At 42.3% G+C, this 25,387-nt stretch overlaps 1 protein-coding gene across 5 annotated transcripts; it reads right to left on the bottom strand.

Annotated features, from left to right (window-relative positions):
- Nucleotides 1-28: 28 nt before the first annotated feature.
- Nucleotides 29-25,387, bottom strand: c2cd5 (C2 calcium dependent domain containing 5). 5 transcript variants are annotated; one of them, XM_069687209.1, is made up of 30 exons: nucleotides 25,094-25,387; nucleotides 24,512-24,623; nucleotides 24,320-24,406; nucleotides 24,021-24,192; nucleotides 23,831-23,926; nucleotides 23,592-23,747; nucleotides 23,252-23,489; nucleotides 19,987-20,147; nucleotides 17,245-17,333; nucleotides 16,806-16,841; nucleotides 13,930-14,038; nucleotides 10,063-10,177; nucleotides 9,830-9,928; nucleotides 9,609-9,720; nucleotides 9,410-9,489; nucleotides 8,975-9,161; nucleotides 8,719-8,883; nucleotides 8,155-8,199; nucleotides 7,523-7,663; nucleotides 7,378-7,441; nucleotides 7,193-7,254; nucleotides 6,982-7,080; nucleotides 6,745-6,834; nucleotides 5,471-5,549; nucleotides 4,610-4,702; nucleotides 4,139-4,171; nucleotides 3,706-3,837; nucleotides 2,332-2,525; nucleotides 2,090-2,236; nucleotides 29-1,926 (listed from the first exon to the last, which is right to left on the bottom strand). In XM_069687209.1, the coding sequence occupies exons 2-30, from the start codon at nucleotides 24,599-24,601 to the stop codon at nucleotides 1,801-1,803; spliced, it is 3,297 nt and encodes a 1,098-aa protein (XP_069543310.1). In that variant the 5' UTR covers nucleotides 24,602-24,623; nucleotides 25,094-25,387; the 3' UTR covers nucleotides 29-1,800. The 5 variants fall into 5 exon arrangements, with proteins under 5 accessions (XP_069543310.1, XP_069543314.1, XP_069543312.1 ...); XM_069687213.1 differs by lacking the exon at nucleotides 16,806-16,841; XM_069687211.1 differs by lacking the exon at nucleotides 16,806-16,841 and having other exon boundaries at nucleotides 3,736-3,837.

Raw genomic sequence — 25,387 nt, 5'->3', positions numbered from 1 at the left:
ATTTAAGCTTTCAAAATAAGTGGGCAAAATCTACCTAATTCAGTTGTATTTTTTTATCCTAATTTTTATATGGCCAAGTCATGGACATATTATATAAACATCAGTTTCTAATCAAAGGTGATGATCAAACGGATGCATCTTGGTTTGTCTGAGTTTATTGTGCAAGACTTACCAGGGGAGCAAGCATACAGATTTATGGCAATAAAAATTATGTCTGCATGCTGCTAGTCCGAAAGCAAAAGCATCTAAGTATGTACATTCAAGTTTTAGACACAAATATAGGAAACTGATCACACAAACAGATTTGAGTACCACTAATTCTCTGACACAGCGATTCAAAACATCAGGAATTCATTGCACAGGCAAAATGAGCAGTAGGTCTCATACATGTTATGTTACAAAAATACTAAAATCTGATTTCAGAGAACATTTACATGGTATATTTTCAGGTGGCACCAGCACCAGATGCTTTTTTTTTTTTTTTTCTTCTTTCCTTATTTAACATAAATGTCACACTTATCAGTAGCAGGACTATTACTCAAAACATGATTTCATATGAGACAGTGTTGAGGCTTGACAAAGTAGTGTGAAATTTGACACGGACAGCAAGAACCATTAAGAAGAGGGACTGATCCTGGAGCTGCAAGAGTGGCCCACATAAACACAGATTAAAGATTAAATCAGCCAGAACAACCTCAAAAAGACGTTATACTATGAATTATCCCTGGTACCATACCCCAAAGGGTCACATATCATGACTAAGATTGCATGTCTGTAACTATATCCCTCCAACATTTTACCCATCACCCTTTGCCCACTGACTTTATGCCTTTTTCAGAAAAACAAATATAAATCCAATAGTTTTGATCTATAAAATAGTCGCTGGAATACAAAGTTCTGGCTGTTCTAAAAGAAAATTCTTGTCCTGAAAAAAAAAGGTTCAGTCTTCTGTTAGCCTGACCGTTATTTACCTTGAGTCACTCAAAAAAACTGTAATCTGTGAAATCATAATTTGACACTTTATTGAGAACTCTGATTATCTGTCTGTGTGAGCAATACTGTCAAGTAATTGTGACATTTAGGAATCATCAAAATCTATATGAAATCTAATTTAGACCTTAGAATGAGACACCAAAAAACTATTAGATAATTAAAACAAAATGTGATTACGTTTGTGCAGGTTGATTCCAGTTTTAGGGTGAACCTTGTCTTCTGAGAAAGACAATTTTATATACAGTACATGCCTTACATGACAGCTACCACGTGACCAGTAAAAATGAACAGATGGGCCTTTAACCCGCAACTTAAAATCTGTCCGTCTTACATTATGTGATGTTATACAACTGCGTCCCTTTTGGCATGTCCGTTAAATTACTCCTACTGCGAACTGTGGACGGACATGTAAGTCATAGCTGCCTTAAGCATCACATGTGCTGCACACAGGGATGGCCAACATACTGTAGCTTTGAGTGACACCAGAGTGGACGGTTGTTAATACACAGGGGGGATGCTTTGGCTGTTGTTTTTACCCCAAAAACACTTTCAGGCTACAGAGCTACATCACCTTCTCCTGCACAAATGCTCTTTTACACATGAACAGGAACATCCTCTCCTCCTATATCAACACAGACTGCATGTTTTTAAGTGTGTGCGTATACTTTTTCTTTATTACCTGTGTCCAAACCTTTGGATCATTTACACAGTTTTAAGGCAGACATAAATGACTCATATTTGGACGGCTAGACTGTGTGTTCGCTCGGATTGTGTCCCGCAGACAAAGTTAGGCTTTGCATATCAGTGTCATGTAGCCCCGTCTGTTCCACTCGTGCAGCTCTGTCCGACGTTTGTCATAGAGGAAAGGGGCTCCTGGTCTGTGTCTCTGACACAGATGACTGCATCACCGCTTACGTTGATGAGACACTGAGCCTGCAGGAGGAACAAAGACAGGAAGATGACATCATCAGAGCTCTCTTTACTCTGAGGTTTGAGGAAACAAAGAGAAAGTTCTTCTTTTACTTCTTCTTTTACTTTAAATGGATTGTAACTGATCTGAACGGATGTGTTAATGTGTAGGAGTGTGCATGAGTACCTGGTTCTTGTTTGGATTTTCCATAAACACACACTCTTTCATGCTGTAGGACACCACTGCATTCCCACCCAGAGCTGCTACATGAGCTCGAACCATTGCAAACACCTCTGCTATGAACGAGTGGAGGAAGCCACTGACACCACCTTCCTGCAGGGGACAAAAACACACACACACACGTATGTCAACATTTGGCATAAACTGATCCTGGCACGTCTGCATGTGACCTGTCAATGAGGTCGTACCTCTCGTAAAGATGTCGTCTCTCTGATAAAAAACATGTTGATGATCCCGAGGTATTTAATGATGCGTGTCCCAGGGAGGAATGAGAGCGGCGTCATCTTCACTACTGTAACTGAAGTGCTTCCAAATGAGCGCGTGGAGCGCAGCGAGCGGGAACGTCCCTCAGGCAGCGGACTGGAGCGCTCCAATGACGAGACTGTAAATTGACGGAGAGCAGGTCCAAAAGAGGGAAAAGTGAAAAAGAAACAAGAGGGAAGAGAGAAGACGACAAGAGACAATGGAGACACCAGAAACAACTCAAAAATGGTTGAAAAATCAAAAGCATATATGAAGTGTGAAGCACAAAGGAATGTGAATGTAAAATGTGCGTGCAAAAATGCAATCCTGTTAGCGTTTGCAGAGCAGGAGCAACACACGAGTTTACGCTTCCATGTGAGTAGGTCAGTTGTCCGTGTGTGTTAGGTGCATGTGTGACTTGACATGCAGTGGTGTGGATGTGTGGGTGCCGAGACAATCAGTTGGAAAGCGTGCGCTGCCATGCATGTCATGCAGTTGAAGCAAATAGACGAGACAGTTACAGTGTCTGCAGACAGACAGACAGACCTGGGCACAGCTGTGTACGTTTACATGTGTGAATACAGTCTTTTTGCGGTACAGGGAAGTACAGTACATGAGAGAATATTTATCTGTTTGCATTTGTGAAAGAGGGTTTGAGAAATGGAGACGGACAGAGACAACTGTGAGCTGAGCTGGGCACATATACACGAGCCAGAGTGTGAAAGATGCTCCATTGTCTTACTGGAAATTTACCTGATGTGGCTTAAATCCATCAAACCAGGAACCTTCAGAGCCAACATTAGATTGTAGTTCATTTACAGACGACTGACTGTCATACCAGAATGCACACAAGCATTGCCACCCCCCCGCTCTACTGTGATCTCGACCACATTCAGATTTGTTCGTGCACGTTATATCTTAACTCATGTAATGTCTTCTTCTCAGCTGAAATAAATAAACGGATGCAAATGCAGATAAAAATCATTCCTCTTGTAAATGTGATCAAAGTGCTTACAGATCAAGGGAAGAACAAGCACGCTGAAAGCAAATTAAAAACCTTCCTATTAACTGTCATCATTGTTACCATGGCTATAGGCATTTCAAAGCCAAGCTGCTGATTTGTTGATCCCTCTGAGGGGGCGGGGCTTCAACTTTCACACTCCAGCTTAATAGCTGGGGCTTGATTTACGATGCTCCGCCCCCCAGCGGCATGCATGGAGGGGTGTTTGAGCATATGCGAGCATGTGTGTGTGTGTGTATGTGTGTGTGTGTGTGGGATTGCTTGTAAAACTGTGTTCTGCATTTGTGGGTTTGGTCACCAGAGTGTGCTAGAGACTGTGTCCTCCTACTTGTCTTAACTGATCCTCGTCTTATGGTGTGAGCTTTCAGCCTAAGCAGCTCTAGCCAGGTGCTGCATCTGTCTGCAAAGGAACCGTAATCAACGGAGGCAGCTGGAGAGAACACACACACGCACACGCACACGCACAAACACGCACAAACACGTGGCCCACACCCGGACATACGACAAACGCAACAACGACAACAAGAGAAAACAAAAACAAAAAAAACAAAATAAAAAAAACAGGACACAATAAAACGAACAGAAAAGAACAAAAGTGGATGAGGTTTGGGAGCAGTGCAGGATAACTGTCCGAGACTAAAGGATGAAAAGTCAAAACAGGGCAACAAAACAGTAGTTCTGGTAGCAGGGAGGTGGGGTGTGGGGAGATGGTTGAGGAGAAGCGGGCTTACCTCTAGATGAGACGTTTGAACTCTCTGGCACACCTGTTACACACACACAAAACATCAAAGTCTATCTTTACACAGAGAGCGTTCATAATTCAAGGTCAACCCTTTGCTCGTCCACAGCAAGTTTTCTGCTTCCTCTAAGTCTAAAAGTTTCGTACATCAAAATGCTCCATCTATAGTGAGTACTAGGGTGCTCTTGTTATTGTTCATGTGAACGGGGAGTAAGCTACGCTGCGTTGGGAGCATGACGTCTCATCTAATCAACATCACACTGTCAATTAAGGGCTATGATACACCACTATTTATTTACCTTCCAAATGAACCATAACCAGCTGATTGTGGCAGAGTTTTGCAGCTGGAGTGAATAAAGAGACTGTACCTAAAGTGTTAGTGGAGGAGATGGGCAATGCCTGTTAGTGAGGCAGGGTGGAGGAGGAGGTCAGGGAGAAATAAAAAGAAATGGTTAAAGGATACCTGAGATTTTAGATGATGGCTGCGTGTTGGCGAGGGACGAGTCTGCGCACAACTCCAGGGGAAACTGCAGCTGCTCTTCGGTCTCACCAGATCCTGAGAAGATGCACCAAGAATCGCAGAGGGGCTTTAGCCAGATTTCAAACACAAGTGAAGGACCATTCCTTAAATGGGTTACACTGTTTAGAATAGTTTGGTCTTAAAAGGATAGTTCTGTTTCCCTACACCACTACTGCTGAGACAAACTCTTAAAAGCCTTTTTGTGTTTCTGTACGCACTGTCAAGGTTTGTTGAATATTGGTAGCAACCTATCTTAGCTCAATCTATCTTTGACTTCTGGAGTAAGTAGCAGTTCCACTCAGAGATACAGCTTTGTAGTTAAAAAGATACATAGACTGTTTTACTAGCGACAAAGAAAAATACATTATACCCTTAAAATATGAGCCCTGTTAGATGTCCTATTCTCATTGTGTGCTTAATTTCTGTGCTCTCTTTTTGCTGTTTTTTAATTCCTATTTAAACGGTAAGCGGTGTGGCGTGTTGTTAGGTCTACCTCGGAAATGAGATTTCCATCTCACAGGATGGATGAATATGATCGGCTATGTAAATATCTGCAAATGTTTCATAATATGGTGCAAGGGAAATGTTGCTTAAATAAAGCTGTTCACAATAGACTAATTAGTACAATCAATTAAACTGCTCTCAGAGATCTGGTTGCCTACCTTTCAGCAAAGCTTCAAATTATGCATAAATTCCAGAAAGCGAGCAAAGCTTTTGTAAACTGTATTAATAACTGTTGTTTTCAGGTACAAAACAAAACATAAATGTCCCTGAAAGTACAAATAAAATCAAACAAGGACAGACCTTTGGTGATGGGCTTGTCTGGCGGCTTCTCCTGAGTCTGGTCTTTGTCAAACGTCATTGCAACTGCTGTCACTGCGACCTGGGAAAGACAGACAAACAGAGGTGCAGTAGTAAATTTAGGAATTTACTACTTTAAATTCTAAAATAGTCGGTCGGGCCTTTATTAAATTCAGCTGCAGAGGGTACCAGGCTTTTATATGAAGCAGGCTTATGTTAGAGACAGGCCGTTATTTCTAATTCCCTCTGTACATGTGGTCATATTTTAGTATGAAGCCACATTGTTCTATGATCCGCTCTGTTTGCGCTGTTTTTTCCAGTACCTGATTCTTATCGGATCAATGTTAAAGCTCTAAGCTACATCTAAAATTCAACTTGAGATAAATTCCCTTGACACTTTTTCACGAAAGCTGTTCAGCGTTTAGATTTCCCGACTTCCTCAAATGCATCAGATCGATTCAACCTCCGTTCAACAAACAAGCATTGTAAAGGTTGTTTCTTCTCCTCTTGAGGACAGACCTGACAAAACTTCATTTTTGCTTTTTACTAATCTGCATCATGATGTTGAAATTCCAGCTAAGGTAAGACCCGTTAATTAAAGTAAATCACAAGAAAAACAGTTTCTTTTTCTGTAACAATGCAGCATGCAGAACAGAAAGTCTTGACTGGAAGTCGTTTATCGCTAACCGCTCCGGTTAGATTGCACTCGCAGTGACTAAAACAGTACACTAACACTTTGATGAGTAATTCACAACAACAAAGTGTTGGTTTCAAACATGATTGTATGATAATTGGCCCACATTTGTAAATAAAAAGAAAGATAAAATTCATCACTCATAAATAATTCAAAAATACATTTATAAATTATTTGATTTGACTTTTTTAAAACTTTTTTTCCCCGGCCTGTGTTTGGGGCCGGCCTTTATTTGTTTTTGCCGACCACGCCCCCCGGCTATTTATAGAGAGCCGGCTTTTATTTGACTACCGGCTGTAATTTGAGAATTCACGGTATAAATAATAATATATTTACTATATAGAGTATTAAACTCTTTTTTTAGATTATTATTTTGGGGCTTTTTGCCTTTATTGTATAGGATAGCTGAAGAGAGACAGGAAGCGTGGGTAGTACAGAGTGGGGGATGACATGCACCAAACGATCAGTGCGGTAGTGGAAACTGCGATCAGTGCGGCTGCTCTACCAACTGAGCTAAACCAGCGTCCCAGTATTCAACTCTTTATGCAAATTCACAAATCAGGTACAGCCTGTTGTTTCTCACCTGTATGAGTTCTTCTTCTGGCACTGCTACGGTAAAGTTGAGATGACAAAGGCAGCAGGGAATCATCGAACGCAACTTGAAGTAGAAACTCTGCAGTGAACATAATCAAATAACTTGTAACTCCTCATTCAAAATACAAAAACTGCAAGAACCATTATAGACAGTGTGACTGTGAAACGTTACAAAAGATACACATGGCACCACATATGGTGTAACTGATCAGAAGGGGTTTCTAACCTTTAGCAGATTCTCACAAAGGTCAGTGAAGATCTTGTTCAAGCCTTGGTTGGTAAGATTCACATTACTCAACCTAAAGACCCTGACAGATGAAAACATCTGGAAGATAGTAATAGAAACACACAACGTGAATACTCATAAAGAGGTTAACCAAGATAACTGAAGGTTTGCAGTAGTTTGTGATGGAATTAACACTGTATTATGAAGTAACCTGAACTCCTGAAGTCCAGTTGTTAATCCCAGGCATGATCTCAGTGTTGCAGCTGTAGAAACCTGAAGATAAAGAATGCAAACGGAGACAAGAATGAAAAGCAGAGAAATAATTTAATCTGTTAGTGGCTAACAACTCACTGAGCATGTGCAGTGTGTGATGTGGAGTGAGTAGATGGAGCATACCCGTGGGAGGGGGGGCATCAATGAGGAGAGAGTGGATGTCCTCCACAGCATCAGTGTCATCAATCTATGCAAATAAAAGCACATGATTGCTCTTGTCCCTGGAAATAGTTAGGTTTCAATTTATGTGTATTTTAATCGCACACACCTCCAGGACAAAGGCGTCCTTCTTGCCGTGGGAGAGGTCCAGTTCTGACAGTTCGTCTGAGCTTTCCGAGTGGGAGCGGAAGAGTCTGGATCGTTGCCTTGGCTCAGGAATCGGGGAACCCACCACTTCCTCTGTCAGCTCCTGAAAGCAAAGGGACATAAGGCCTGATCAGACGGGATGTCACAGCGAGCACCAGAACACCACAGCAGCAGCCCACATCTGCATCTCACATCTGTCCCGCTAGTAGAAAGACTATGTTAATATAAACACACCACATGCTCACACTCACTCAGGTAACCAGTCAGCTGCACCATTACACACACACATGGCTGGTGTTAATTTGAATATGGATCTGGAAGAGTAAGAAGTGGTGCAAACACGCACACACATACACAGGTGAGAGTGTGAATGGGCAGGGGAGATGGCCGTAATACAAATATATGAACATAGATAGAGTCTACAGTGGGTTGCCCTCGAGAGGTGACTCTGGAGTGGGTTACAAATCGTCCCTTCATCCCAGTTAAGAGCTGTTATTCAGTTATAGTCAAAGTGGTGTAGTATTGCGATTAATATAGTGAAATATTTGTCATGCTTTGCTGTGTCTCACAGCTAAAAGTCGCCGTGCTCAGTACCATGTTTATGCCGCAGAACACCTCAGGGTCCAGGGCAAATAATTTCTTTAATGACCAAAGAGAGACAAGAGGGGTAAGTTTATTACGATTCACAAAAAAACAGACTAGATATATATATTTAAAATTGTATGATTACATGATTTTAAATATAATTTTCAAACAGACAATTATTACCAAAGTAATGGAACTGTTTCAAATTTGTCTGCGTAAAATATTCTTTGTGTAAAATAAAACCTAATTTACATGAAATAAAACTGGGTATGACACAGAGGCACAAATGTTTAGTCATTATAATACTTTGGGAGCTCACACCCTAAAAACACATTTTATATAAATATAGTTCCAACTACCTACATACAGGTAAATTAATAAAATTACAACATTTATATAAGGTAAAATCCTACCTCACTTCTACTGTTGTATTTCAGGGTGTCACATTGACTTTGTGTTTTGGGATAATGGGGGTCACAATTTGCCCACGTGACACCCTGTCTACTGCAGTGTTGAAAAGAAACACTGCAGAAACCCAGTTACAGTCCCTGCAGAGTGCGTTGTGTGTCTCACCGGAGGGTTTATTTGATAGAGCTCTTTGTTCTTGGCGATGGTGTCATTGATCCGTTTCTGGATGGTGAGGATGTGGTGCTCGTTGCTCAGGTCACCTGGAGTCTTCCCCGCAATCTGGATGTTCCCTGGTGCAGGCAGGGCTGTCAGGTAGACTCCTGTAGCAGACTGGAACACAGCCACATATTTTAATGACCGTCTTGCAGCAAACACTTGTATAACTTATTAAGCTGTTAACCTTAAATGTCTGTCAACCTACAGCCAGACCCAGGAGCATGTTCTCTCCGACACTGATCTGTATGTGTAAGCCAAACAGAGCGTTCATGCTCCGCAGTTTCAGTTTGTTCATCAGCTGTGTGTGCAGCTCGTATTCCATGAAAGGCAGCAGGTTGGAGATGGCCGTCGCGTTCACTTCCCCCTGGGCCTTCTTTTTTAGACGACACAGTCTAGAAGACAACAATAGCATTAACTCAGTCAGTGACTTGGTTTAGGGTGTGGGTCTGGATTTGTTCATTTTGATGACGCCCCTTGCCATTATTACACATTTGTTTGACTACTGGCAAACATTTGAGGGAGTATGGTAAGTAATAGTATGGTAATAGAGATCATGTAGGTTTGAATTAATTTGATTCTGTGTGTTTCTCAGTGTAACATTATTTTATAAGGAAAGAAATTTAACTTTAAGGTGATTTACCTGGCCTGGATAAGGCAGCCTTTCCCTGTGACGGATGCTTCGGCTGGCAAGTCGATTGTTGTGAACAGCACATCAGGAACCTTGAAAAAAAATATAATATTATAATTAATACATGCTTTATTTCACTGCAGTTATACACTAGCCAATATAAGATCTCGTCAACAAGTTTCTGATAATGGCAAAAACAAAAAAGTAAGACCTTTTGTCGTCTGCAGTGGTAACAGTAGGTGAGCTGAGCGGGGAAGGGCATGTTAAGCTCATCATACGGGATGTGACAGAAGCCACAGTTCGGGGGAGACGGCTCCTCAAACCTGGCAAACAACACACACCATCTGGTATCAGCCTAGATAAACTCAAACCAACCTGTGCTGACACACAGGGATTGACAATCAGTTTGCTCAGTCTCTGACTCGTAACAACCTGTGATCTGTGAGCCCGATGTCTAGACAGCCTTCACGCATATACCGAGGGTTCAGGATGGCAGCTGTGCCCGAGGCTGACAGGATGCACACCTCCTCACTGTGTGGAGGGGAAACGGCAGATTGGAAGAGAACAGAGAGGAAGAGGGTGAGGACAGATGAATAGAAAACTGGTTTTATACAATAGGCAAAACATTATAGCATATTTCCGTGTATGTATTTAGTATTACACACCAGATGCTAGTGCTCTCGCTGTACCCCACAACAGCATGGCAACCAAGAGCTCTGGCATGAGATTTAATCTCCTGGCGAATCTCCTCCCACCAGGCATCACGAGTCTCTGGCTCATCTGCAAAACACAAACTTCTTAAATCAGCTTTCAGAAAAAAAATGATTGGCTAAATGATCTATCAAACCCTCACTGAATAGCACAGTACTAAAATTAGACACACGCTGACAGGAAATCTGTATCTATCTTTGTATCTAATCTCACTGCTGTGACTTACCAGGAAATAAACAGACAGCAAAAAGTTTTTTTTTGATGAGTTATGGGAAAACGGTGAATCAAAGCAAGCAGAAACCACCTTTCAGTTTGTGAAACAAAGTGAGAATGAGAATCATGATGAGGGTTTGAGGATGATGATGAAGGCAAAGTCGATGGTTTGGTTAGTCGTGTGCGTTCTCACTGGCATTCCTTAATTACAAAAAAAAACATATCGTCTCTCTCTTCTGTGTATGTCCTTTCAGTCAGGCGCACTAACAGAAAGGACAGAGGTGAGAGAGACAGCCACAGGCCAGTAAATAAATGAATATATTCTGTGTCGGTCTGAAAATCTGACAAACTATAAAAAGCTCTATCATAAAAAATCTGTTTCCTATCATGGTGACTAAGGTTTTAAATCAAATGGATTGAGCCTTCATCATACTTAGGCTAAACCATGGGTGTGTTTCAATAGTCTCATGAGGCTCCAATACCACCTCTGTTTTATTAACGTTGTTCAGAAGAGCCTAGCCGTTGCCAGTTGTGAACTTAGTCTCACTCGTTTGGTAGTTCTGGATCGCTGGGCAAAGAACACAGGAAGGAAGCTACATTAGAGTATTGACCTGCACCCCATGACTCCCTGAGAGGGCCACATGCTAACAGAGCCCTAAAAGAGAGATACACTCAGCTGCTGACGGTGGAAAAAACAGGGAGGAATGAATTTAGGGAACTGAATGGGAGATCAACTGAAGGGATGGAGAATAATGATTGATGGTCAGGCATCAGGACCCACAGAGTGGGTTCCTTTAAACCAGAAGCAGCATGTCACACAGGCACAGGCTCACCAACGTGCACGCTCATGACCATGTGCTCATGGGCAGAGAAGGGCCATATTCATTCACCAGAGTCCATCAAATCTAGCCTAGTGTTGAAGTTGGAGAATACTGAGTGCAATCATACTTCCTCCTTTCCTTCCTTCCCAAACCATGTTTAAAATTTCCCTCAACTGCCACCCATCCAATCAACCTGCTTTCCATGCATCCATCCATCCCTCCTTCTCTCTCTCTCTCTCTCTCTCTCAGTATGAATACGGCCCAGTGAGTAAGGGATGCACATGCCCGATCAGTGGCTCTGTGTCACAGAGTAAACCTCCTAAACCTCCTCTGGTCTAGACAGGTTTGACCTCGATGCCGATTGAGGAAGCGTTAGAACAGCGCAGGGACGACATTAGGAAAGGGCTGCAGCTCTTCTGTGCAGCAGGGTGAGCTGGGTGGGGGGCAGGGGAGCCAGGCCGGGCTGGATGGGGTTGGGACGAAGCGCATGCTTAACTCAGCTCAGCATACACTCACACAGATTAGAGAAGGGAGGATGGCAGCTCAGTGAATTCATCAGTTTTTAATGATACACTAGCCAGTTAAATCTTAATAGATTTTATTTAGGTTGTCTGGTCTACGTCTGCTTAATGTCAGTGTTGGTCTCTTCACTGAGCTGCCACCACTCCTTTGGGTGAGAGCAGAAAAAGGGGGGAAATACCTGCAGTGACACTATTCCAGTCTAGCAGTTTGTATGAGCGCGTGTTACCCAAGGCTGGGCCAGAACACACCGTTAGTATAGAAAAGAGAGAAAAAGAAAAGAAGAGACAGTCTAACAAACAAGCACAACAGCAGCACTCCACATGTACTATGCAAAGACAGACAGCACTTCACAGTCACTATGCAAAGACAAACTAGTTTCAGGCCTACAAAACAATCTGGACAAGAAACACTGACAGGGAGAAGAGGAGAATAGAGATGAGTAAAAGCACCAGGCCTTGCCAAAACCGTAAGGAGAAGATAAGCTGTATATTACAAACAGAAGCATGCAGTAGCAGTCTAACTACTGTGTTATTGCTAAACCTAAAAAGGTGCAATGTGGAGTTTTTTCTTTTTCTTTTCATATCTTTACATTTCTATGGCTGTTAAAAATTCTAATTATTGCTGCTTTTTGCTGCCAACAGACAATGTAGCAGAACTGTGTTTCTCCATCGAGCTACTTGTGCAAAAACTCAACATGGCACCTTTAATGTTGCTCTGTGGTTGGCACAGCAACAGTGAACGGGGCTCTTTTCAGAATTATTTCAACATAAACTTGCAATTTGTTAAACTCTCTGAAAACTATCATATGTACACTAGTTTTGATGAGAAAACTGTTGGTTGAATCATTGCAGGTGTTTGTTTGCCCCCCTCTGAAAAGAACCCTGTTCATCCTAGCAAACATTCACCAGCACACCTCTGTCCCTGAATTCTCAGATATCCCGGACTCAAAGTGGTAAAAGACTGTTTAACTGAGAGAAGGGCGACATTACTGAGGCTGCCAAGTGGACTAAGATAGCCCAGCACATATAACAGGCAAATACAGGCTTTATAAGATCATGTCCAAGACAAATTTCCCTACTGGGCCTATAAAGTGTATCACATCGTATCGTATCGTATCTCTGATTGCCTTACATTTGTGAGCCTGCTTTCCACAGCATGACAGTGTAACTGTGGCCTTGACAGAGGACTAATATTTGTATAGTCAAACTATTTCAAAGAAGAAAAAGAAGACAATAAGCTAAAAACAAAACATCACATTATGATGTCACAGCCAAGCTGACCTTTAACCTTTTTGTTTAAAAATGTCATAACTTAATAGCTTTTTTCTTTTACACATTTGTGGGAAACTTTGACATAAATTCTTGAGTTTTTTGATGGGCAAAAATTATTTCTAAATAAACCACAATGACCTTGAACTTGGATCACCAAATCAGTTCATCCTTGAGTCCGTTTGGACGTTTGCACCGTATTTGAAGCTATTTTGTCTTGATGGTCAACAGAAGGGGACGTACGAACAGACAGACTGACAACCCCAAAACACCTCTAGCCACAGCGGTTGCTGACACAAAGGGATAAAAAGACTACATAACACACTCAAACACAAGGATTCTGATGCAGAAATAAGAAGTCTTTTTGCAAACTCAGAGAGAGAGCATTTATACGACACCACAGAAATGCACCACAGCGCCACCTGCAGGACAACAACACACAACAGAAGCAGCAGGCAACAGACTGGAGCCATGCACCACTTTTGCAGCCTCACCTCCAGGGGGCAGCACCACAGCACACAACACAGTGACCAGAGCACACATACACACACACACACACACACACACACACACACACACATTCTGACAGCCATCACATGACCGGCACAGACTAGACATCACACAAAGCCAGTCAGTCAAACCACAAGGTGAAAGTGCCCCTATCCATGAAACTTTTGACACTGTCCTAACTTTATCAATTATAAATGCTACAAAGCTGCAGGCTGTAAGTGTGACCAGGAACATCTTTCACCTGCTTTAGGACTCTAAAGTCTTTTGACATAATTCCTCCAAACAATCAAACAGACTAGGACCATACACAGGAAAACTGCTCAATCAACACAAGAGGATAATGGGCAGCATTAACTAACAGCCACTTGCAACAAGACCAGACACTCACACAACAGTGTTCATCAGCGGAGGAGCTCGCTCACATCATTTCATAGGACAATGGACGAGCTACATTAGCACATTGTGTGTTTGTGTACACTGAACTCACCGGGGTTGTGTATACGGTCCAGTAGTTTGACAGAGCGAGCGCTGACGACTCCGCCAACATGAACCAGGAAACCAGGTGGGAAAGACGTCAAGGTGAAGAAGGGGAACTCCTGTAGATAGAAAACAGCCCCATCACTTAGAGAAGGGGAAAACACACGTTTCCTATGTATATTTTCTAATCTTATTTAGTGAATGCTATCAGATTTTGTGGTATCTTTTCTGGCTTAAGGGCTGTAATTTCATAGTGTCTGAGTCAGAATGTTTATTTTTGTTGAATGTTAAAAATGTCCCATGTTCTAATTTGGCTCAGTGAACTGAAACAAGATTATGATTTTCAGATATTTGTTTAAAAGTTAACACACATGAGGAGAACGTATGTCGCCTGTCAGGTAATATAAAGAAGCTGATTGTTTAAATACACCTGTTTCAAACACGGTGTACTGTATCTTTAACTTAGGCTGTCAACATTTTCGGTACTTCGATACTTTTTCGATACCACATGTTTACGCGATACTATCTCTATTATTTTTATCTTCGATAGTACCAAAAGGTAACAAAGCTTTGAAAAACACACATCTACAATCAGTTTTCAACCCAAATCTGCCACGAGCAAAAGGAGAGTAGCTGTAGTCAAGCACCATAGACAGGAAGTAAAGAGCGCGAGAGCCGTAAATAAAGCAGTAAAACGGAGAAATAAGAGATTATTTTCTGATTGTTTCACAGCGTTTACACTCAAAACAACAAACTAACCAACTGTGTGTGTCTCTGCTCCGCCCTCTGGCACCTGCAGCTTTTATACAGCAACGACACAGAAGACTGCTCATTCACAGGTCAGCAAATACGTTTCGTAAAGTCATTTTGGCGTCTTGTAAAAGACAAACAAGTTATGTTAGCATCTGACAGACAGACAGAGAGCAGAGGAGAGAGACAGCGCTGTCACCTGGTTTCTACGTTTTCATTTAGTCCCGACCTGCGGACTGTTGGCTGTGGGCTAAACACAACTGGGACATTTCTGCGTGTCCATAATTGAGCAAACACAGCAGAATTAAAACGAGAAAATACAGATAAAGGACAGATTCTCTGCAGATACAGACACAACTAATACTTGTTCTTATGTTTATGATTGATAATTGAGAGGGTAGGCTATATTTTAATATTGGTCTTGAAGGAGCAATTCGCCCTTGGAAAAAGCCAAAGCTGGTGTTCTCTGTAATCGATAGAAGCAATAATATTTCAAATTGGCGCCATAGCTGTGGAGAAAGTAGTACAAACAGCTCGTGGTTTCGCCCATTCTACATTCCTACAAGACCCAGCGTGCATTGTGCCCCTCCCTCTGAAAGGAAACGCCCAGCGAAAGACGCTGGAGTGAAATACTATCGTTTCGCTGCAAGCAATGGGTCGGAGCAGTACAGAATCGGAAATACAACGAGAATATACTGTTGGATCATCTTCTGTCTATATTCAAATCTGACAATTTCGAACGAGACATGACACCGGAGGCGGGTGTCCTAGATTGAGGAATAGTAGTTTAGCGAGCTCCCTGACCTCCGCCAGATGACCCATTTTACGTAGTCTGGTGGAGGTTTTCCAGGGCCCACTGGAGAAGCGGATAGCGTCCTCCAGAGCGCAGAGCGATTTTTTTTTCCTACCATAATGGCATTATTTATAATAGCATGATAGGACTGAGGTTGACAATCAACAAACTGTAAACTGGATGAGCTGGTTTTGCGTTCAGTGACTTTTTTCATAGCAGCACTGTGAGCACAGATGACAGAATTTTGGCAACCAATGGTTCTTTTATTGTTGCTGTGGTATCAAAACAGGTATCGAGTATCGTTTCTTTTTACTGGTATCGTATCAAAGTTCAAAATTCTGGTAATTTAACAACCCTATCTTAAACTGTGTGTAAACGTGTGTTAGTGCCAACATGCAGCAAGGATTGATTGTGATGGTGTGTGTCCCCCCTTCATGCAAGATTTACCCCTCACTCAATACAATCCAGCCTACACTTGTAGGCACAAACTCTAGAGCATTTCACATAGATCTGGAAGTGATTGAGGATATGTTCAATATCACCTGGATGTTTTGCTGATTCATTCAATCCTTTCAAATCTATATAAATGCATTCATTAGATTTGATAGTGAAGAATACGTTCACACACGGTCCTGGCTAAGGATCAGGACTCTGTTTAACATGCTTCCCTCTGTCAACAAACAGGACAGCCGGTGCTCTTTTGGCAGTAAAACAATGTGATGCAAATTCATGCAGTCACTGACACGAGGAGCTGGAAAATTGGAACTGCCTGTTAGCATCCTGGTATAAATTGTAGATGAGGGGCGTTGGGATTTCCAACCATGCAGGTATATGTGATGAGAAGAAATCAGGTGGGGCGACCATTAGTTTCCTTCTTGTCCAGGTCACCAGGAAGGAAGATAGAGACTAATTTGACTGACAGCTCCTCTTAATCGGAGCAAAGAGGCAAGACTGATGAGATGAGATGAGCAGGCTCATTCCCATTGTTGACACACAAGTAGCCAAATCAGACTCAGGAAAAGCAGTCAGAAAAGAGGGAGGTGATTGACACGAGTGTCCAGAAGGCAAACACACACACAATCGCACGTCCCTTCACATCTGAAGGGAACACAACTCCTAGCCTCCAGCCCTCCACCTGACATGTCTGTGAGTCTTTAACAGAACAGAGGGTGCAAAGCAAACACACAAAAACCCAGTGCCATGTTGCTCAACCCAGCCTGCCCCTCTGAGATCTACAAACAGCAGAGGAGGGGCGGGGTTAGGAGTTGATTCAGACTTGGTGGTGGCCATCAGTTGGTCAGGGTGTTAGGGGAAAGGTAGAGAGTGACACTGATGGGACATACCCCGGCGTTTAACAATAACCCAGAGGAGGACGCTCCCTGAGTGGCATAAGTGGTCAAGGGGACAGAGAAAGGGAACATTACTTGCTCTTACACAAACCCACTCCCCTTTAAACACCTCCCCAGTGTAAATTAGTGATCTTACACAAAGAATGCAGCTGTGTGAAAAGTAGTTTGTGACAATGAGTAAATGTCTGACTCTATGTACAGACTTTTGAGGATGAAATGTGATGCAAACTGCAGGGCAGAGCGAAAGCCTTCAAATGTGCAACTCCCAGCTTGATGCCTTGATTTTGGGCTCAAAATAAAAGGTTCCAATCTGAAATTGTAACATTAACTGACACTTACTTTTGCACTGCATTTTTAAACCTTTCATGTCTGCACATAGAGAGAGTCTGTCAATACAAGTGTGAGCATGTGTGATTGTCGAGTGTCATCGTACCCTCTGCTCAAGAGCCGTCTGCGTCTGTTGTCTGAGCAGCGTCTTCAGAGGCCCCGCCTCCTTCCCTCCGCTGCCCCCACTGCCCATTCCTGATCACAGAGGAGAGTCTGGCTTAAGTTTCGTCACGTCCAACACACACAGGTCAATGGACTAGAAAGCCAGGCAAACTGTTAATTCATTATTACAATGCAGTATTAGTGTTATTATGACAAATCACGAGAAAGCAACAGCTGGAGCTGCACGCGATAACTTAGATTCAGAAATGTTGTAAAACCTGCTTCATGATCATCCTGGCCTACTCTTAACATTTTCATTCAGGCATTAAGTTTTGGGTACCCCTGACACTTCAAATCACATGCTGAGAATCCTGGGTAATGTTGTTTCACGGTGAGCTGGAGGTAGTCACACCATGCATGTTGACTAATTGTTTCTGAGGACGCAAGTCAAGTCAATCTAGCTGTTCTGTTGACCCAATTTTCAAGAGGGCCAATGCAACACTGTTTTAAGGTTCTGTTACTTGATGACACACAGCAGTCCTACTATACCGGAGGCTGCCAGCAGCAGGTCCTCGGTGAAGGACACGCTCTTTCTCAGTAAGGCCGAGTCAGAGCGGACGGTGGAGGGAGGGGGCGGGGTGGTGGCTCTGGGGCCAGAGCCAGAACCAGGAAGGGTTAAAGTGTCTGTGCCTGTGCCTGTGGAGAGGGAGGGGGAGCTAGGGCAGAGGAAGATCCCAGGCCTGCGTCTCATGGGCTGGAAAACCTCTATCCAGCAGAAAAACAGAAGGAGGGAGCACAGAGAAAAAAAAACAGATGTACTGAGAATGGAAAGGCAGAGCAATGAGATGTCAGAAGCACAATATCTGAGAGGGAGGAAAGAGAGATGGGCAACACTAGCATAGAGAAAGAAAAGCCTGATAATAAGATTGAACTGCCATTATGATTCATGATATACCCAGCCTGACATTATGTACATCTTCATGGACATTTTGGGGCCATTATGTTTTTCTCTAACCCCTAACTCATCTGATCAGCTCTAACTGCTCTGTAGAAAGTGACATATCCGTCCAGCTAACTTAATTTTAGGTCTGCCTGGTAGCTATGGTGGAGGCTGTAAGAGCAGTCAGCTTCATGTTTTTCAGGACAAATTAAGACATTTTAGAATCATGAGTCCTTATTTCTGTTACAATCTGCACAATTACTTCAACCATCCAGGCTTGTTGCTATTTCCATGGCTGTAGCTAGCAAGCTATGTAAGGGATAATGTACAGTGAGCAGGTGGTATATGTCTGTATTTACAATATGCTGCAGTGTTGTTTTGTGTTTTCCTCGCTGTTTTTTTCAGTGTAACTAACTTGATTGTTGTAACGCTTCTACATGCACCGTTATGATCGCCATTGCAGCCGCCGCCGCCCTCACAGCAATCAACATTACCGGAGGCTGAGAGCTACCGCTAGCTGCAGCAATGGTAGCTAGCAGGACTGCAAACTCGACATGGTGTAAATAGATGGGGGGGGCTGTAATTTGTGTGTGTTTTGAATGTGTTTTAAATGAAAATAAATTGAAATAGGGGTTGAAATTACTTATATACACGCTTTTATTAATATATAGCTAGAGAAAACATTTTTCCCTCTGGGATACCTCCAAAAACAGACTGTGTCCTGTATTCTGGATTTTACAGTAATTCTCTAGCCTTCTTACAATAAGCTAACATAGCTTACACTCCCTCTATAAACAGACCGACATCAAATTTACCAGACTTCTTTACGGCGGATTGATATGATTACAGTTAGTCCTCCGGATTGTATGATTAGAGCTGCATCCCTAACGGTCTATTCTTCATAGCGACAGTCTGTTATTGCGAAATAGCAGACCTCGAAATGCTGTAATTAACCAACCAGAATCAAGTATTTAACACAGCCGTGTAATGAAAGCCTAAGCTCTGAGTGGTTGAGAGATGTGTTATTATTCAGAGGTCTGCAAAGCTACAAATATTAGGGATGCAAAAGATAAGGAAAGGTAATTTAACACAAATGAGTGATAGAAGGAGAATAAAGGAATAAAAGAGGGACATGTTGAAGGGAGAGAATATGAGAAATAGATGAGAGGGGAAAAAAGCAGAGAAGGAGAAAGAGAAAGAGGAAGAGGAAGGCTATGGAAGTCAGTTTGGGGGTTTCTAGTCCTCTCCTCAGGGTCAAGGGAGCGGCTCTGCTCAAAATGTTTGTAAGGTAAGATAGCTCATATGGGACAAGCCGACCATGCATTCATATGTGTCCTCGGGATGTCTTGGGGGTAGAGTTTGACTACACTTACCTTTAACCAAATGATTAACCAAAACTGCTGCTAATGAAGAAGTGACCTTCAATCAACAACAGCCCCTCATGAGACACAGTGCTTCTACTGAAGAACACAACAACAAGGGGACAAAACTAAAACAGAGATCTGGTGTGCCTTCCCACAATGAAGCACATTTTATCAAACGCTATGCAGAGTGTCTATTTTTAACAGTGAGTAAAAGAAGACACACCAGGCCACTGAGGACAAGATGGAGGATGGGACTGAGCTAAATAAATATCTATAAAACAATGTTAAACATAACCATAAAACATGTTAAATAGTGATAAATAAATTAAATATATTAAAAAGAAATATAAAAAACCACCACTGGAGTAGCACCACAATGAAGTGAAAGAGAAGGGAGGGATGAGAATGGGAGAGAGGGGCGGGAGGGGGCGCGTGCTCTTACCCGTCTTGGGCGTCAAACTGAGGTCTGTGTCTGATGATGAGGACTGGCGGCTGCATGGCTTGGAGGGAGAGAAGGGGGGAGGAGAGGAAGAGGAGGTGGGGAGGGCTCTGAAAGGGGTTGGCGGGCCGGAGGACGAGAGCAGGTCCTCCACAAATACCGGCCTGCCAGGAGAACATGACACACACACACACACACACACGTCAGTCATCACCTCACCCTCTGAGCGTGTGCGTGTAAGTATATGGGAGTGAGTCAGTGCTGCCATTAAGTGGGTCGTTGACTGTTTAATGTGGGTTTTTTCTGTTTGTCTTGGGTGAGGTGTGTTTGAGGTGCTACGGATGGCTGAAAAAAGAAAAGAAAAAAAAAAGCAGGCTGGGAAAGCAAAGATTACATAAACACAAAGAAACACAACACAAACACACACGGGATACTAAAGAAAGCAACATGGCAAAACACAAGGAGGTCAGACTCAACAGAGGATGACGAGCTGAAGCATGTGTCCCAGAAGAGGGAAGAAAAAGTCAGGTGACTGTGGAAGGGTCACAGGCCCTTCTTTCAGGCCGAAGCAACACCATAAACATTTTTGCTGCTAACCGCAAATAGAAATGCAGGATGATGCAGCAGAGAACCGGACTGCCCGACCTTTATCACTGGAAAAAGACGTGACAGGTGGGGAGTCTCTCTGACAAAAGATATAAGTTAAATAAGGGGCTGCCTTTCTTCTTTGTCTCGATGCCTCTGTCTCCTTGGCTTGTAACCCTACCAGACTCCAGCAAAAACATATTTGCCTTTCTCTTTTCCAAATATCACCATCTACTTCTCCTATTATACTCCTATTTCTTTCTTCTGTGTCTATAATTCTTCCCTGCCTCTGCGTACCGGTGAAGATGAGAGTGGGAACAGAGACAGAGAAGTTCTGGGACAGTCTCTGGGAGCTGCAGGCTGAATGCACGGGGCTGTTGTGGGTGGAGCGGCATCCGTGGGCAAGGGGAGACCTGGGCCAATCAGCACGCAGAGAGAGAGAGGAAGACAAGAGGACCGATTTGGAACACAAGCAGCAAGAAACGTCCCAATCCGAATGTAGCCGGGGAGAAAGAAAGACACGCACACAAGAACCAAGACCACAACATTGCAACAGAGTGAAAAAGGAGACAAAAAGGAAAAAGAAGTTTGTTTTTACTCCTTGTCTTTGCCCATATTTCTCCATTTAAAGCCATGTGAAAGCAGCAGGAAGCTCATGCATAAAAGATGTCACACAGCAGGGATGCAAACACCATAGAAAAAGGCCCAAACAGGCACAGGGACAAACTAGCTAGATTTTATTAAAAAAAAAAAAAAAAAAAAGACCAAAAGAATGATTAGACAGAAAACTGAAAACATCTTTAATAACTGATAGTTAAAGGTAAATTCTCAAAAATTGGTCTTTTAAAACTTCCTAAATAAGAATCAGCTGCTTAACTTAGTTACATATTATAGTAAAATGTCAAATCTTATGTCTTACAAATGTTGCTCAGACCTCAGTTTAGACTCTGGGACATAATGAGTAATGACAGCATGTGTCACCACTCTTGGACATTTATTTAATGATTTTGTCCATGTCTTTTCTTTCTAGTTAAAGTGAATTACCCACCAGAAGAAACCATATCAAAATAGGTGAAAATACTGAAAATAAGGCCAAAAGGTTTGAACAGAATATTAAAGTTATAATCTTGACATAATAATCTCGCACACTTCCCAGATAGCCAAACAGTGTTGCATGTGTGACGTCTACAGTCGGCTCCGGTTGTAACTCTTGATTTTCCTTGCTGACGGTCGCTTTCCTTTTTAGACTGTTTGCCTTCATCTGAGCGTCCAGTTTGTTTCTTTTTCTTTGGATTTTCACTTATTGTTGAAGTTGTATCTGTAGTCATCGATCTTTTCTTTGTTTGTTCAGCCATAGTAGATTACTGTTTACTCGCAACACTTGCAGAGACCGGAAAAGCAGCCGCTTAGCTCCGCCTACCCTCTCTGACAGACCAACCATTGCTGGGTGATGGAAAACGCTTCACTAACTGTGATTTTTTCAATGAGTCGCCAGACACCCAGTCCATAATAACACTATATACTGAAAATGTAAAGGCTTTCATCAGTGGGCCATAGGCTCAATCACCATTGTGTTACCTCATTCAGCGATAGATAGTGACTTAACAGACATTTATTTAAATGAAAATCTTCAAGATTATTACTTTATGAAACCATACCATAAAAAATGTGTATTAATTTTAGATAAAAATCAATTGATAAATTAAGAAATAGTTTAATAGTCAGTAAATTTTACAGTAGGGAGTAAAGAAATTAATTTTCAGTTAGAAGAAGAAGAAGCTTCTTAAATTTTAATAAGGAATAAAAGTGTATTATTTACTGAATTTCTTTCTTTAACCTGAACACTGTCAACAAGACAAGTTTTAAATACATTTTTAAGCCTATTTTTAATTAATTTTTAAAAAACGCACTACTGTATCAAGTTAATGTTGCTATAAAATGTAGAGTCAGGGAAAATTCAGTTAGTTAAAATAAACTATGAACATGTAAAAGCATTAGGCCTACACATTAGTGGTGTCATTTCATGAACGATTTCTTCAGGCCCCATCCAATCTATCATCATCCTCATCATCCTCATCACCTAACTGTGTTTACATCCCTGATACACACACTTTCACACAGGCTGACTCACAAACGTACAGTATGAATGTAAAGAAGAGGCACACATGCACTAAACTATAGTTGTACAGGATGAAGTCACAAGCTAACCACTCATTAGCCAGGTGAGGTAAACAGAACAAAGTCATGTAGCACAAAGTTAGAGGCAGAGTAGAACATATGCGAGCTAAATACTAAAAGACGCTGCACTAGAACATGCAGAGCAGAAAGCCATGCAAGAGCCGTTAATATCAGCAAACAAGGAAGGTAATGGTTGAGGATGGCTGTGTGTGTACTGTACATGTGTGTGTCTCAGGATATGTTGTGTGCTGTTATTTTTGTGATGCAATAGTACACGTGACAGACACACACACATCAAAGGGTAATCAAAGATACTGAGACACACACAGGAGTTACTGCAAGCTAAACTTTCCACAGGCAAAACCTACAGAACATACAGGCCCACACGCTCTCCCTCTCATGCACACACCCATCATCTGTACCCAGTCTCACAAACTACATTAGCAGTGTATCTTGCACATTAAAGGAAGCAGGATCCATGCATGTGTTGCTGGTTTATACTCACTCCTTTCCGTCCTTTGAAGGAGAATTACAGGCATTAGAAGCAGGGGCTGTGTTTGGGTGTGTATGTGTGTTGGAGTTGGGGGCACTTCCTGAGCTGAGTTTGTCCAGCGTGCAGGCTGTACCTATGGCCCGGACCACCAGCCCAGACTCTCCCTCCAGGTCAAAACACTGCAGGTAGCCCACCACTGCATTCCCGCCCATCTCCAGCACCTTAAGCCCTATTTTTCTCTGCAGCTCTCCTAAATAAGGGGTAAAACAAAGAGGCATTAGCAAGAGGAGTGGAAATTAGCCCTTCTGCCGCCACACTAACATGAAAAAAGAACGACTGAGAATTTTCTTACCAGACATAAGAGAGATGAGCCTCTGACGGGCCTCATTTGAAGCTCGGGGAGTTCTAATACGATCGATCCACTGGTACTCTGGATCTTCATTTACGACAAGTTCCTCTACAAACCCGTGCAGCATCGCTGCCCGATAGCACCTTGGAATAGATGTGGCTACCACACAAAATAAGACATTTAACAGAGTGAATGGATTTTACAGTAAAATAAAATTTGCCCAAAAGTCAGTTCAGACGTACTGCAGAAGAATTTGACCCCACAGGAGGACTGTCTGAAGCGGTTCAAATCATTGAAAAGCTCCACTTTGACCAGGACATTGATCTCCCCTCTAATACCTGAAACAAATGATTAAGAGAAATGCATTATAATAGGGAATAGCACATAAAAACACTATGCAGTTCTCACTGTGAGATTATTTTATTCTTGTACCGTGGATGGTATCATAGATTGGAAACCAGCCAGAGATGACAGAAGCAGCCTCATTGCACAGCAGCGGGTCAATATCAATGTAAACTTTCCCTATGGCATCATTAGCACTGTAAGTGTCATGGTCCAACACTGTGACCTGTAATGGCTCATCCTGCAAGTCCTCGTCATCAACCTAAGAGAAGAAGAGGGACACAAGACGAAAGGAAGCAGGGATAAAAGTGTTACAAATTCTGAAATATAATGCTTATAAATAATACCACTGCCTGCCATGTTTAAAGAAAAGCTCACAGGTGTCTTACCTCAAACTTGAACCATTCTGAGTTCCATTGTGGGTTCAGAGATTTAGGACAGACATCAGTTTTAAAAGTTGTGTTTCCAAACTTAACCTGAGAAATAAAAGGCATAAGACACACGTAAAACATATGTTGTTACTGATGTGAATGCTTTCATTGAGAGAAAAAAACAAATACTGCTCTTTATGCTTCCCTCACCTCTACAAAAGCATCAGTCAGGTCACTGGCTCTGTCCATCACAGGCAAGTGGCGCCCTGCCACAATTTTGGCCTTTAATTTCCCAGGCATGGTTCATGAGTTATAAGTTTTTCTGTGAACAAATTATATCAGTAACAACAATTAATTTACAGCTGGCTTTTAAGTGACCCCTGCTCTAATGCACGCTGTGACTGACAAGTGGGCCTCTTTATTACACAGGCATATGTTGTTGACAGTGTTGAGAGCCCCTTCCTCTATTATCATGCTCACTAGCTAGCTAATAAACTAGCTTCCCCAAGCGAATCATGAATTTAACGCTTCTGGCATGTCTCAAAATAGCTCATCGACTCGGTTTGTAATTAGCTGTTGAACTAGTGCTTCTGTACACGGCAGCAACTGTCAGTTAGCTAGATTATGTTAGCAAAGGCTAGCATGAAAAGCCACTTACGTTAACTGCATTGCAGTCAGAATCTCCTTAGCTCTACCTGATCGGCCATGTTTTTACAATCACGCTGCAAAAGCAACACCTATGTAACAACAATATTATCTTGCTACTACCATAACAAAAAGTACAATGCTTACCAGTGCTACAAAATAAACAGGTAACTGTTAAAGCAGGCTCGTTTTACTCGGACATTAGTGTTGACAGCCCACCGCTCATCTGACCTCCGTGTCTCTCCCATAACACGAGACGTAAGTTCCCCGTACACCAAGCAGGAAAGTGTCGGTCAAGTTAGGTATAATTATTAGCTGATATAACGGTTTAATAGATGCGGTTACACGAATGAGCGACTTGTAGAATCATTATTACACATGCTGCCGTTTAGCGCGTGAGGCCAACGGCTAACGCTAGCTGGAAATGAATACAGCCCATGA

This window comes from Semicossyphus pulcher, unplaced genomic scaffold (genome assembly GCF_022749685.1).
Source record: "Semicossyphus pulcher isolate SPU_LCO1_2020_fin unplaced genomic scaffold, fSemPul1.0.p SCAF_8, whole genome shotgun sequence".
NCBI classification, from domain to species: Eukaryota; Metazoa; Chordata; class Actinopteri; order Labriformes; family Labridae; genus Semicossyphus; species Semicossyphus pulcher.
This window is presented reverse-complemented; position numbering and strand designations above follow the sequence as displayed.

Bases quoted from the DNA above. Each gene is read 5' to 3' on its own strand.
- c2cd5 (XM_069687209.1), bottom strand. From the start codon at position 24,601: ATGCCTGGGAAATTAAAGGCCAAAATTGTGGCAGGGCGCCACTTGCCT. The intron at 4,703-5,470 runs GTCTGTCCTTGT...GCATCTTCTCAG, and splicing joins AGACAAGCCCATCACCAAAG to GATCTGGTGAGACCGAAGAG. The intron at 1,927-2,089 runs GTACTCATGCAC...TTCCTCCTGCAG, and splicing joins AAAATCCAAACAAGAACCAG to GCTCAGTGTCTCATCAACGT.